Raw genomic sequence first — 13292 nt, 5'->3', positions numbered from 1 at the left:
AGGCTAACGTTATTTGATAGCCGCTTAGCCTGTTTGGGACTCAACCGAGGCAACTGCAACACTTCAAAACCATCGCGACATCTACCGTACAGCAGTTTTAGCACCCTCATCACAGTAACGCTAAAACAACCAAGTAAACCAAGTAAGCCAAGCAAGCAAAGTATCTTGACTTGACTTGCTTGCTTAGCTGCCCAGCTCTTACTTGACTTGCTTGCTTGGTTTAAACCAAGCAAGTCAAGCAAGTAATCCAAGTCAACTTGCTTTTTGGAAAGTCTGGCGAGGTCCTATTTGGAGATCTACGATCTTCGATTGAAAACTCACTCGCTATGACTACCTCTGTCAACTTCACAGAGGTAGACCAAGGTAACCAGTACTACTTAGACCGCCGGTACAACAGCAATGGAAGAAACCGAGGTGGGTCCCGAGGCGGAACTAGAGGCGCATTTCAAAAAGGCGAACAAAGCTTTGACAGTAGCCGTGGATTCAAGCCACGCTGGAAGAAGAAGTGCTTTGTCTGCCAGAAGGAAGGATGCTGGTCCACAAACCACACAGACGAAGAGCGCAAGACTGCCCGTGCGCAGTTCTTCTCTATGCTGTATTTTACAGGTGCGCCACCACCCAAGGACTTCTCAGTACACCTTGCAGAGTACGAAGGAATTGAGCACACCAGCCAGTATAACCAGAGAGGCTGGAAAGAGGAGGAAGACTGCGAGGATGACGACAATGACGACGGCACTGGCGAACAACAATACTTTGAGCAGCAGTTCTTCAAGGAGCAATGCCTTGCAGACCAGGCGTTCTTGCATCACATTTCTGGCGACGACATATACGGTCGAGGCGCGCCGTCAGCACCAGCGTCGCAGTTTCTGCTCGAGGACCGCTATACACGATCTCTGTACCAAGGTATCCTCCCGGATACAGGCGCTGCCAACGTATCTACAGTTGGCAAAGAGCAGTATCTTGCACTCACACGAGAAGATCCAACAGTTAAGATAGACACATCTACAGCTGGGAAAGCATCTATCAAATTCGGAAAAGGCGAGGCTACAGCGTCTATTGGAACAGTGCAGGTCTCTACAGAGATTGGGAAGATCAACTTCGAAGTGCTCGAGGCGCCTACACCGTTCTTGCTGTGCCTTGCAGATATGGACCGCTTAAAAGTCTACTTCAATAACACTACAGATGAGCTTGTTCAGGACAAGATACGCATCCCTGTTCTACGCAAATGGGGACACCCATGGTTCCATCTCAACAAGAGAGAGAGAGCAACGGTGTTTCTCACTGAGACAGAGCTGAGACGGCTCCATCGCCGGTTTGGACACCCAGCTGTCACGCGACTAGTTAAACTCTTAAAGGACGCTGGCCATAACGACTTTGAAGAGAGAACCCTAGAGGAGGTCACTGAATTCTGCCACCACTGCCAGCTCCACAGCTCCGCGCCGCGCCGATTCAAATTCACTCTGAAGGATGATCACCACTTCAACTATGAGATCCTGGTGGATGTGATGTATCTCAGCGGCAAGCCAGTATTACATGTGGTTGATTCTTCAACTGCTTTCCAAGGCGCAAAATTCCTCAGCGCTATCTCAGCTAAGGAGACATGGCAGGCACTGCGGATGCTATGGATCGACACGTATCAAGGACCACCAGACATCATCACACATGATGCAGGCACCAACTTTGCAAGCGCAGAGTTCCGTGCTGAGGCAAAGATCATGGGAGTTACATGCAAGCAGGTGCCTACAGAGGCTCACTGGTCGGTGGGCAAGACTGAGAGATACCACGCACCACTTCGCCGAGCATGGGATATACTCCATGACGAGCTCCAAGACGATATGTCTGATGAAGCGATCCTTCAAATGGCCGTGAAAGCTGTCAATGACACCGCTGGACCCGATGGTCTAGTCCCGACTCTACTAGTCTTTGGAGCATACCCACGAATGACTACAGAGTCGCCGCCGGCACCTTCAATGGTTAGGCGCAGCGAGGCTATTCAAAAGGCGACGAAAGCCCTGCGCAAGCTTACTGCAGAGCGCCAAGTTGCAGACGCCTTGAACACCCGCAATGGACCAGCCACTGCAGACATGCTCGCGCTCCCACTCCAGAGTGAAGTCTTAGTATGGAGAGAGAGTGATGGCTGGAATGGCCCGTACAAGATCGCCAGTATAGACGGCCACAACGTTACTGTCGATATGGTCAATGGTCCAACAACATTCAGATCTACTGTCGTCAAGCCATACTACAGACCGGACCATCTTTGGAGCGACCCCGATGCGCCACACGCGCTGAATGAGCCGCATGAGCCGGTAGCAGTACCACCGGCAGTGCAACCACGCAAGAGAGGCCGCCCTCCAGGATCAAAGAACAAGCGGAAGGGGCACGCGTACATCACCAAGAAGGAGCAGGACGATCTTGAGCTAGCTATCAAGCTACGTAACGATGGAGTTATCACAACACCAGGCGCACCCTTTGAAGCATCTGATGACCAAGAGATCAGCGACCTCGTAGGTCGTGGAGTCTTCAAGTTTGAGCAATACGACGAGAGGCTACACAGCAAGATCCGGATCTTCAAGTCACGCCTGGTACGTGAGGTCAAGGGAAAGACAACCAAGCCCTATGAGAAATCCCGCCTGGTTATCCAAGGCTACCAGGACCACGGCAAAGAGGCTATCTTGACGCAATCTCCAACCATCCAGCGATGCAGCCAGCGCCTGATCATGTCGCTGGCGCCCGAGATGGTACAACGCGGAATGAACATAGAGCTCCGTGATATCACGCAGGCGTATCCCCAGGCGCAGACAACCCTGAAGAGGACGATACTCGCACATCTTCCTACTGAGCTGGTACCACGATATCCGAGGGGCACGCTACTCCATGTGATCAAGCCACTGTATGGAATCGCAGAGGCAGGAGTCCACTGGTGGACAACCTATCATGGGCACCATTGCAAGGAACTGGACATGGCAACATCTACGTACGACCCATGCCTGTTAATCACAAACAGCGACACCAGCATCTTCGGCATCGTTGGCATGCAAACAGATGACACTCTCATGCTTGGGACACCCGCGTTCTCGTTACTTGAAGAGAAAAAGATCCAGAAGGCAGAGTTTAGATCGAAACCAAAGTCTGTCCTTACACCAGAAATTCAATTGGATTTTAATGGATGTACACTCACGATCGACGCTAGCAAACCAATTCTGAACCTTAGGCAGAAAGGACAAGGAGGAAAGATCAAACTTGTGGACGTTAGGGCACCCGACCGCGCGCAACAGTACACAGAGCAGCGCGCCCGCGGAGCGTACATCGCATCAACATGCCAACCAGAGGCGTCATTCGATCTGTCCGTCGCCGCTCAGGCGCAGCAACCATCAGATGAGGACATCAAGGCACTCAACAAGCGCCTGAAGTGGCAGATAGAGAACCTCGATCGTGGCCTCCGTTACATCACTGTCAATCTCACGGAGGCTAAGTTGATGGTCTTCGTAGACGGCTCCTTTGCCAACAACAAGGACCTCAGCTCACAGCTCGGCTTTGTCCTCATGCTCGTCAACGAGTCTATTGACGCTAACACCTTCACAATCCAAGGCAACATAATCCACTACAGCTCTACAAAATGTAAGCGCGTCACAAGGAGCGTACTAGCCTCTGAGATTTATGGCATGGTCAACGGCTTTGATATAGGCATCGCTATTGCCACTACCTTAAGAATAGTCACAGAACGACTTAGAATACCTGAGGTTCCCTTGGTTGTCTGTACAGACTCGTACTCCTTGTACGAGTGCCTCGTTAAGCTTGGAACAACGAAGGAGAAGCGTCTTATGATCGACATCATGGCGCTGCGTCAATCATATGAGCGTCGCGAGATCACTGAGATCCGCTGGATCAATGGTGACGATAATCCTGCTGACGCCTTCACGAAGGCATCGCCAAACCGCGCTCTTGAACGCTTTATTGACGGCAGAGTTGCTATCAGTCAGTTCAGTCAGTCCGGAGCTCTCTGGACTGACTGAACTGACGTCCTGAGGTCACTGAACTGGACTGGACTGACTGCCAAGACTTTTCAATTAAACTAAAACTGACTGACTGAACTGACGTCGCCGCGGCCTGCGGACTGACTGGACTGACTGAACTGAGTTACCTGACGTCGAACTGAGATAAATGCTCCTGTACTTTTGAGATTTCTTCCTCTGATAGTGTGCGCGCTAGCCCAGAAGCTGAGGTAGTTGTTGGCTGTATACCAAGCCTCTTCCAGCTCTTCAAGCTCTGCAAAGCTGAAATAAGCTCTGGCTTCATATGGAGTCTCCGGGTGCCTAACATGTCGCCAAGCTCGCTGAAAGTCCGCTCACAGTCTGCCGCTGCTGCTGGTATTGTTAGGACGTCAATAGCGAACTTTGAGAGTATAGGGAACTGCCCAGCAACTGACTCCCAGTATAGAAGCGGATTAAGAGACAGCCAATCCTCCTCAGCTAACGCTGGTTGCCGCTTCCATATCTCATACTCATCCTCAGCAAGGCTTGCCTCTAACTGCCGTGTGCTTTGCTCAATTGACGACTGTAGAAAAGCTGATCGCGACGTTGAAATCCCTAGCCGGGGCTTCTTACGCGGCGGCGTTACAGTGTGAGCTGAAGTGGCTGCAGAGTCCTTCCGCCCCTGCCACATGCGCAGGAATGCCCGGTGGTTATTGTCAAGCCAGCCGTCGCGATAGTGGACACCGTCACGGGCAGTGACATGGGTGTCAGGCACCTTCCAGAGCGCTGAGAGGTGGTGTTTGTAGTGCGGGTGTAGTATTGTAGCAGTGTAGTAGACAGGCGCGTTATCGAATTTTGCGTAGTACTCAGCAAGCTTACAATGCGCAAGGTTAACGTTTGTAATAAGATGATCTTCAGGCGCATCTAGATCTTCGTAATTTACATCCTTAAGGCGGTCTTTGAGAGCCTCAAGCTGGTCAAGAAGCCACTCAAACGTTACTAGAACTTCCCATATAGCGCCGTGTCGGCCGTGTCGGCCGCGACCTTCAAGTAGCCGTGTAGCTTCGGCAAATGGCTCAAGGAGTCGAATGTATTCTGTTATTGTCGCCCAGTCCTTGCCGCTTAGACCCCCTTCGCGTATATATAACCGTGGCTGGGCAGCAGGGAGCTGCTCACGATTCTTCCGGCGTCGTGAGGTTGCTGTTGCAGCACTATGCTCCTCAAGTTTACACTCAATATAGCCATCGATAGGGCCGTGTAGCTCAGCTGCACGGACAAACGTGTTGAAATAGCTATTCCAGCGTGTCTTAACAGGCTTCACAAGCTGCCGGATGTGGGGTGTAACACCTAGAGACTCTGCCTCCTCGCACTGTAGGCGCTCTAGTAGTTGTCGAGTTTGAGGCGTACAGATAGACGCAATCACGTCAAAGAGGACGCCAACAGGACCGTATTTGCGCCACTCATCCATGTACTTCTCCTCTTCCTCAAGGTGTGCGGCTTCATTCTCGTACGCGCTACGGTCTTTGCCCCAAATTACTAATTGTGCGCTTAGGTTGAGTATATGGCAGCAGCACCGCAGCCGCCGCTCGCTTGCGATAAAGCCAAACTCCTCTGCTAAGGACTCAACTGCAGTATCATTGTTACTTGCGTTGTCAAGCACAAAGTACCCAACCCTCGCGTTGTCAACGCCAAATAGCCGAAGTATTGTTGTTGCTGCAGCGGCAATATTATTGCCAGTGTGCGCCCCGTGTAGCTCAGGCAACCCAAGCAGGTGGTCAACTAGCTTGCCCTCGCTGTTAAGGTAATGTACGCAGAGGCCAGTAAAAGCATACTGCCCACCAGTTGAAGTCCAGTTGTCGAATGACACGTGTATAAGCGACCGGGCTTCGCGAAGGTAGTTGGCAACAGCTGGTATGTATGTATTGTACTCAGTAATAATATGATCGTGGAGCGTTTGGTGGCTACGCCAAAGGAGAGCTTCGGCTAGCGGGCTCACGGCCGCAATCATGGCTCGAAACTGCGGCGTTTCTATTACGCGAAGGCTCTGGTTGTCCGCGACTACCCAGTCCTTCAGCGCGTCCTGAAATCGAGAGGTTGAAAAGCTTGCTGCCATCTCGTTTGCTACCTCTTGCGATACTTCTATCCCTTTAGACCTCATAATATGTACTTGGGACTTTGCGAGCGCGCCCATAATATTGCCCTCCCGGCTAGCAATTGGTACAGGTCCGTTAGGTCCGTGTGAGTGTCCAGGCTTGTTGCTTGAGAGGTGTCGGCCGGCGTTTGTAGTGCTGTCAGCCTCGTAGCAAGCCTCCTGCTTCCGTCGTTGATGGCAGTACCGGCAAAGCCAGTAGTTTTTCTTGTACTTGCGGTGCCAGACGGCCCAGCCGTGGCGGTAGATCCAGCTTTTTGGCCCACCGCGACTATTACGCTCAACCTGGCGCCGCTCAAGATACGGCACACGCTTAAAATCAAGCCCGTCGTAATTGTCGTCGTCGTCGTCGTCGTCGTTGGGGAAGTCCGCCTGTACTGCCAAGGGCTCATCAGCCTGGGCCTCGCTCGCAGTATCGCCAACAGTAGGCGCGTTTGATAGCGATGGTAGAGGAGAATTGCGCTTGTCGCATTCTACAAGGCGGCGAAGGCCTGAATTAGAGGGAGTAGACATGAAGTACACCAAGAAGTATTATGGCAACAGTAGTCTAGCGTCGTGTGTATAGCAGACGCGACGCGACGCGACGCGAAAGGCTTACTAGGTGCGCACCGGGTAGCGCATTTCCGCAAACTCTAATTAGCTTAAAGCTAGATGCTTTAACTTATATAGGATTAGTGTCTATATATCTAGGACTAGCGCGGCTTCGAAGCCGCACTAAATGTGGCTTTCACAACTCTAAAATACTGCTTTAAAAACAGCTAACGTCAGTCTAACGTCAGTCAGTTCAGTCAGTCTGGAGGCTTCTGAACTGACTGGACTGACGTCCAGCTGCCTCAAGAACTGACTGACTGAACTGAGTCTTGGCAGTCAGTTCAGTCAGTTCGAACTGAGTTACCTGACTGATAGCAAGTCTGATTGACGGCAACAAGCTGACAGTCCGAGTAGATGGATGGGTGCAGAGGCCGACAAGCTTTGATGTTTGATGCTACACACACTGTCACTACCGATACAAGCAGAGTTACTAGCTATCCAGAAAGAAAAGACTTCCAATGTCGAATCGTGAGTATCGGTAGAGACGTCGGCTGCTTGACACTTCGGCCCGACTTCGGCCCACCTTGCGCAGAGCTTAGGTGTACCTTCGTAGCAGCTATGTTCGTAGAAGATCAATACCAATACCAGTCACCAGAAGAACCTCGTTGTTGTTATTCACCCGTACGATCGTACAAGGCCTACCAACATTATTATTATTATTATTATTATTATTATTATTCCATTTAGAGTCCTTTTCAGTCAGAGACTATGCAAGACTTTGGCCTAGGCCGTTCTATGTAATGTTTTCTATGGGTGGTTTCTTCGGGGGGTAGTACAATTTGGGGGATGATTTGCGTACTCCTATTCTAGAGTAGATCTAGAGTAGGCGCTAGTGCTGAAGAGCAGTGTGGTAGACAGAAAGAGATGTAGCAGCGAGCTCTTGTAGTAAGAAAGTAGTTTTTTAGTTTTATAGAGTAGCTCTCTCTATTGGTTTTGTCGGTATATGAGGTCGGTATAACGAGTCGGTTTGGGGGGGTTCGGTAGGTAGGGCGTTCGGTGGTGTCGGCATGTATATTGGATCTATTACAGCAATCATAGATTATACATCTAGTGCCTTGTCAATAGTTTGCTCGTGAGTGTGCTGGTGACAGCAGGTGCTAGAGCTGTTCGGTATAGGGGGTTGGTATATCGAGTCGGTTTGGGGCGTGAGGGAGGGAGGGCGTTCAGTGGTGTAGGCATGTATATTGGATCTATTACAACAATCATAGATTATACATCTGTCAGAATATGGGCATATTTTGGGTGGTGGACAAAATCCGGGTGTTCGGAGCTGTGGATTCTGTGGATCAGTTAAATTAGTCAGCGCGCACAATCCACCGCGACCCAACTGATCGAACAGCGTTGGACAACAGAACACACGACATCAGACCAGAACAATACAATCGATCCCAATCATATTATTATACTATTATCCCCGTCTTTGATAACCCATCACAATCTGACAATTAAGAGTCTCATCCGCCCTACCAATAATCCAACAACCAAATCGCTATGACCGCTCAAGCCAACCAACAGAACGCGACAGTGCTCCTACGCGACGAGCACGACTATCGCGCTTGGTACAGCCAACTCCAAGCGCGCTGTGTCACCTACAATATATGGGAACAGGTCAATCCTGATGGGACAAAGCTGCCACTGATGGAGCCGTTCCCTCCGGAGCTCCCGGAGTGCGCCGACTACGCGCCATCGACTGGACTCCCTGCAGGAGCCAATCCAACTAGACTATCAGATCTATCCTCAGCGGGACAACGAGCCTACAAGGACGATCTTGAGATCTACAAACTCAAAATGGAGCAATACAAAACAAAGTACGCCAGATACAAGACTGAGATAACCAATCTCCAACACATTATGATCCTCGTCCAATCTACCGTCGCGGTTCACCTACAGCGCACCTGCTGTCCGCCAGATGGATCGATCAGAGACTGGATCAAGAACCTTCGAGCCCATGTGGGCATCACTATCGAAACCGAACGAGAGCAAGCGCGACAGCGATACTACAGTGCTCTTAAACCACCTCGATCCGCGAATAACTGGGATACCTGGCTCGCCGAGTACAATCAAGCTGTAACTGAAGCGGAGACACTTAAGGTGCCTGATACTACTCAGTTTAGATCAGTAGCTGTAGACTTTATGTCGGCAGTAAACAAAATAGCCCCAATATGGGCAGCAACCTTCCAATCCAATGGGATGGATCAACCTGGGGTAACCCAGAAGGACATGATGAGACGGTTCCGAGAGTATATGATGCTGAATCATCCGATCACGCGAAACAGAAGCCAAAAGGCAGCTTTTGCAGTGGATGATCCATCTGTATTTCTTGCTGCGAACAGCAACGCTGACCAGCGCGTGGATGGGGACACCCACCATGTGGAAACGGGAAACTCTCAAGTCAGAAAACGGGGCAGACCCCGATATCAACGTACAGCTATAGAGGAAGGCGATCGCGAACCTCCAAGCTCTTCAATCCCTCCAAGAGGAAGAGGCAAAAGCGCAAGATCGTACGCCTACGGTAACTCCGCCAAAGCGGACGCCGTGCCTGGTAAAACTGTGATCGCAGACGCCAGAGGCCCCAAATGTCCAGCATGTGACATGGGGCATGCCCTCCGTGATTGCTTCTACGTGTATACTGAGAAAGCTCCGGAGTGGTGGGAACCCAATCCAAGAACAGCCCAATTCGTGGAGCTCAGACGAGAACATGACGCTGAGTTTCAGAGTCTCCTGAGAGCCCAAGGTCGCCCAAGGACTCATACTCCAAGACTTAAGCAGTCCCAAACTCCTACACCTAATCTTATTGATGATTGACTAAATGGACGACAGATATCGAAGATCGACGCCATGTTCGCCGCTGTATCCTCCCTATCGAATCGGCACGATTACCCACTAAGCAACTCCTTCATCTTTGACTCAGGATCGACGTGCCATATCACGAACAACCCCGATCGGATCCACAACTATCGGCCACCGATCCATGGAGATTTCATATGGGCAGGCAATAGCCAGATTTGGATCAAGGGATATGGATCAATAGTCATACAGCTTGAACATAAACAGAGAGTAGAGAAACTCGTGCTCCACGACGTAGCAATCTGCCCAGACATCCTCTGCAATATCGTCTCATTTAGAGTACTGAGAAAGCAAGGACTCTGGTGGGATACCCAATCGGATCCCACAGCGGTCAAGCGATCAGATGGATCAACCGTCTGCGAGCTGGCAGAGCTATATGGTCAATGGGTACTGGAGTATCGGCCAAATGGATCAGAGGACAGAGTAGCCCTACACGCCCACTCACAAACGTCCCGAACGCGCCGGCGACCCCAACAGGCGCCTGCTCTCCTCTGGCACAAAAGACTGGGACACCCAGGGCCAGCAGCGATCGAGCACCTAGTCCAGCAAGCTGAGGGGGTGCGAGTTAAAGGGGTAACGACAGTGCAGTGCGATGCGTGTGGCCGAGCGAAAATCCGACGACAGATCAGCCGCGCTCCACGGATCAATGATCAGGGACCCGCAGAGAGGCTCGCCATTGATTTCCACTCCTATGAGAATCAATCCTACAACAAAGAGAAAAGCCAATTGCTAATTACCGATAGGTACTCGCGATTTCAGTGGGATTTCTATCTCACAGATAACCGAACGGCGAAATCGATCATCCGAGTACTATCCAATTTCCTCACTTTCCTCCAAAACCAATACAACATCACCCCAAAAGTGATCGAAACCGACAACGAGATCACCACAGTCAAACCAGACGTCGAGCGATGGATCAGAGGCCAAGGCATTGCTGTCGAGCCTTCAGCACCAGATACTCAAGCTCAAAACGGTGGAGCTGAACGCTCAGGGGGTGTGAATAAGGAGAAGGCACGCACAATGAGACTTGACGCCAATCTACCATGGGAACTCTGGCCAGAGATCACTCGGGCTGCTGTACACCTCTACAATCGAACGCCAAACTACAGTAACCAGTGGAAAACACCCTACGAAGTATTCTTCACGCGCGTATCACTAGCAAATGGGATAGTCACGTCGATCAAGAAGCCCTACCTAGCATACCTCAAAGCCTATGGGTGCAAAGCTTTTGCGATGACTGATGATACCCACAGAGGCAAATCAAGACTACAGCGGCTTGATCCAAAAGCCTGGATCGGCTACCTAGTTGGATATCAATCATCCAATATCTATCGGATTTGGATCCCATCACTCGCCAAAGTCATCAGCACAAGAGACGTGACCTTCGACGAAAATACAATATTTGATGGGACAATTGAAGACCTAATGGATAGCCTTATGCACAGCACTCTTTCAGAGATCGCAGCATACGTTAGGACTATCGAGCTCCCACCACCGATCCCAGACACCGGGACGGAGTCGTTTCATGAAGACGACGAAAGCATCAATACCACAGAGGAGGAAGAAGATCCGCCAGGGTACTACAATGGTCGAAAGATCCAAGATCACTACCCAACTCCTCCATCAACACCTCCACCAGCAGTCCTGCTCGCCCAGTTTATGAGTGGAAATGTTCGATCCACTCCTGAGATCCAATCATCCAAAACAGTTCCATGGGCCGCAGCGTTCATGGCTGGATTAAAGGCAGGGACTATAGGCACTCACAATGGAAGCCCAATCGACAAGGCACAACTTCACCGGCTACTCGCCAAAGGAGTCAAGATCCATCAATCACAACTTCCTGATCCACCGACAGCCAGGACTGATCTTGATCAGCACCCTTTAGGAGAGCTATTTAAAGAAGCACAACGTGCACATCTCGACAGCCACAAAGTCACCAATTCGTGGGAAGAAGTACCCTACCAAGCAGCTAAATCTAAAGGACACCAGATTCTAGACTGCATGTGGGTGTATGTCTACAAATTTAACAAAGCCAATCAATTCATTAAGTGCAAAGCTCGATTAGTTGTGCGGGGTGATCAGCAGCGCAATATCACCTCCCAAGACACCTACGCCGCTACTCTAGCTAGCCGATCATTTCGACTACTTATGGCAATCGCTGCCAAACACAATCTTGAACTAAAACAGTACGACGTTACCAACGCCTTCGTCCACGCATCGTTAGATCGAGAGGTCTACATGCGGATGCCAAAGGGTTATCAGAAGCCCGGCACTATCCTACGGATCAAGAAAGCTCTTTATGGGCTAAGAATATCCCCACTCCTTTGGCAGAAGGATCTCACAGCGACGCTCACTCAACTTGGGTTCCAGATTGTACCCCACGAGCCCTGCTGTATGATCAAAGACGGAATCATCATCTTCTACTACGTAGACGATATCATCCTAGCCTATGGCAAGGATCAATCCAAGAAGGCTCAAGAAGCAATGGATCAGCTCAAGCAGCGATACTCCATCACTGGTGGAGACGATCTACAGTGGTTCCTTGGGATCGAGGTGATCAGGGATCGATCCAAACAACTGATCCACCTCTCCCAGGTTGCCTACTATGAAAAGATCAATAGACTAGTGGACGATCAGACAATCCGCCACGATACTCCTATGGCGACCAGCGAGCTCATGCCCAGAGAAGGACTAGCTACCCCGTCTGAGATCAATCGATACCAGCGGAAGATTGGCTCTCTCCTCTACGCCGCTGTCAATACACGCCCGGATATTGCTTTTGCGACGTCTAGACTAGCCAGATTTCTCGCCAACCCAAGTCAGGAACACCAACAGGCTGCGGATCGAGTGTTACTCTACCTATCCGACACTAAGTGGCTGACATTACGATTGGGTGGCGGCACCGCTATGCAGGTAGCCAGTGACGCATCATTTGCAGACAACACTCTGGATCGCAAAAGCTCTCAGGGCTACGCGATTAAACTCTTCGGCGGGCTGATCGCCTGGCGATCTAGCAAGCAAGATACCGTCACTACTTCAACAACTGAAGCAGAGCTCTTAGCACTCTCACAAGTAGCCAAAGAAGCGATCTTTACCTCACGATTGATCAGTGAACTTAAGGTTAAGCTACCGAGTCCTACGATCACTATCCAATGCGACAATCAACAGACGATCCGTCTTGTAACTCAAGCAGTATCAAGACTCACCACGAAGCTCCGACACGTAGATATCCACAACCATTGGCTCCGACAGGAAGTGACGAACCAGAGGATCAAAGTAGTATACACAAAATCCTCTGAGATGATAGCTGATGGCCTCACCAAAGTACTCCCAGTAAACCAGTGGACGGGCTTTCTGATCCAACTAGGGCTGGTCGAAGTTAGGGATCGAGAGCCACACAATCAGTCACCTGTTGTAGAGATCCAAGCTCAATTAGAGCAGCTTAGCTGTGGTTAATCCAGCTCAAGGCTCTTGAGCTGAGGGGTGTGTCAGAATATGGGCATATTTTGGGTGGTGGACAAAATCCGGGTGTTCGGAGCTGTGGATTCTGTGGATCAGTTAAATTAGTCAGCGCGCACAATCCACCGCGACCCAACTGATCGAACAGCGTTGGACAACAGAACACACGACATCAGACCAGAACAATACAATCGATCCCAATCATATTATTATACTATTATCCCCGTCTTTGATAACCCATCACAATCTGACAACATCTAGTGCCTTGTCAATAG

General features: G+C 50.4%; 4 protein-coding genes across 4 annotated transcripts; 3 read left to right on the top strand and 1 right to left on the bottom strand.

Moving 5' to 3' along the window:
* Positions 1-326: 326 nt before the first annotated feature.
* PtrM4_082900 (uncharacterized protein) lies at positions 327-4013 on the top strand (the record flags this gene model as incomplete). The annotated part of the gene is made up of 1 exon (XM_001940387.2): positions 327-4013. The coding sequence occupies one exon, from the start codon at positions 327-329 to the stop codon at positions 4011-4013; it is 3687 nt and encodes a 1228-aa protein (XP_001940422.2).
* A 124-nt stretch (positions 4014-4137) lies between these two features.
* PtrM4_082890 (uncharacterized protein) lies at positions 4138-6084 on the bottom strand (the record flags this gene model as incomplete). Its single annotated transcript, XM_066106555.1, has 1 exon — positions 4138-6084. The coding sequence occupies one exon, from the start codon at positions 6082-6084 to the stop codon at positions 4138-4140; it is 1947 nt and encodes a 648-aa protein (XP_065963493.1).
* A 2118-nt stretch (positions 6085-8202) lies between these two features.
* Positions 8203-9516, top strand: PtrM4_082880 (uncharacterized protein; the record flags this gene model as incomplete). The annotated part of the gene is made up of 1 exon (XM_066106554.1): positions 8203-9516. The coding sequence occupies one exon, from the start codon at positions 8203-8205 to the stop codon at positions 9514-9516; it is 1314 nt and encodes a 437-aa protein (XP_065963492.1).
* Positions 9517-9549: 33 nt separating this feature from the next.
* Positions 9550-13014, top strand: PtrM4_082870 (uncharacterized protein; the record flags this gene model as incomplete). Its single annotated transcript, XM_066106553.1, has 1 exon — positions 9550-13014. One exon carries the CDS (start codon positions 9550-9552, stop codon positions 13012-13014), a length of 3465 nt encoding a protein of 1154 aa, XP_065963491.1.
* Between the last annotated feature and the right edge of the window lie 278 nt (positions 13015-13292).

Source organism: Pyrenophora tritici-repentis, chromosome 3 (assembly GCF_003171515.1).
Source record: "Pyrenophora tritici-repentis strain M4 chromosome 3, whole genome shotgun sequence".
Taxonomy (NCBI): domain Eukaryota; kingdom Fungi; phylum Ascomycota; class Dothideomycetes; order Pleosporales; family Pleosporaceae; genus Pyrenophora; species Pyrenophora tritici-repentis.
Note: the sequence above shows the minus strand (reverse complement) of the source record. Positions and strands in the feature narration are given on the sequence as shown.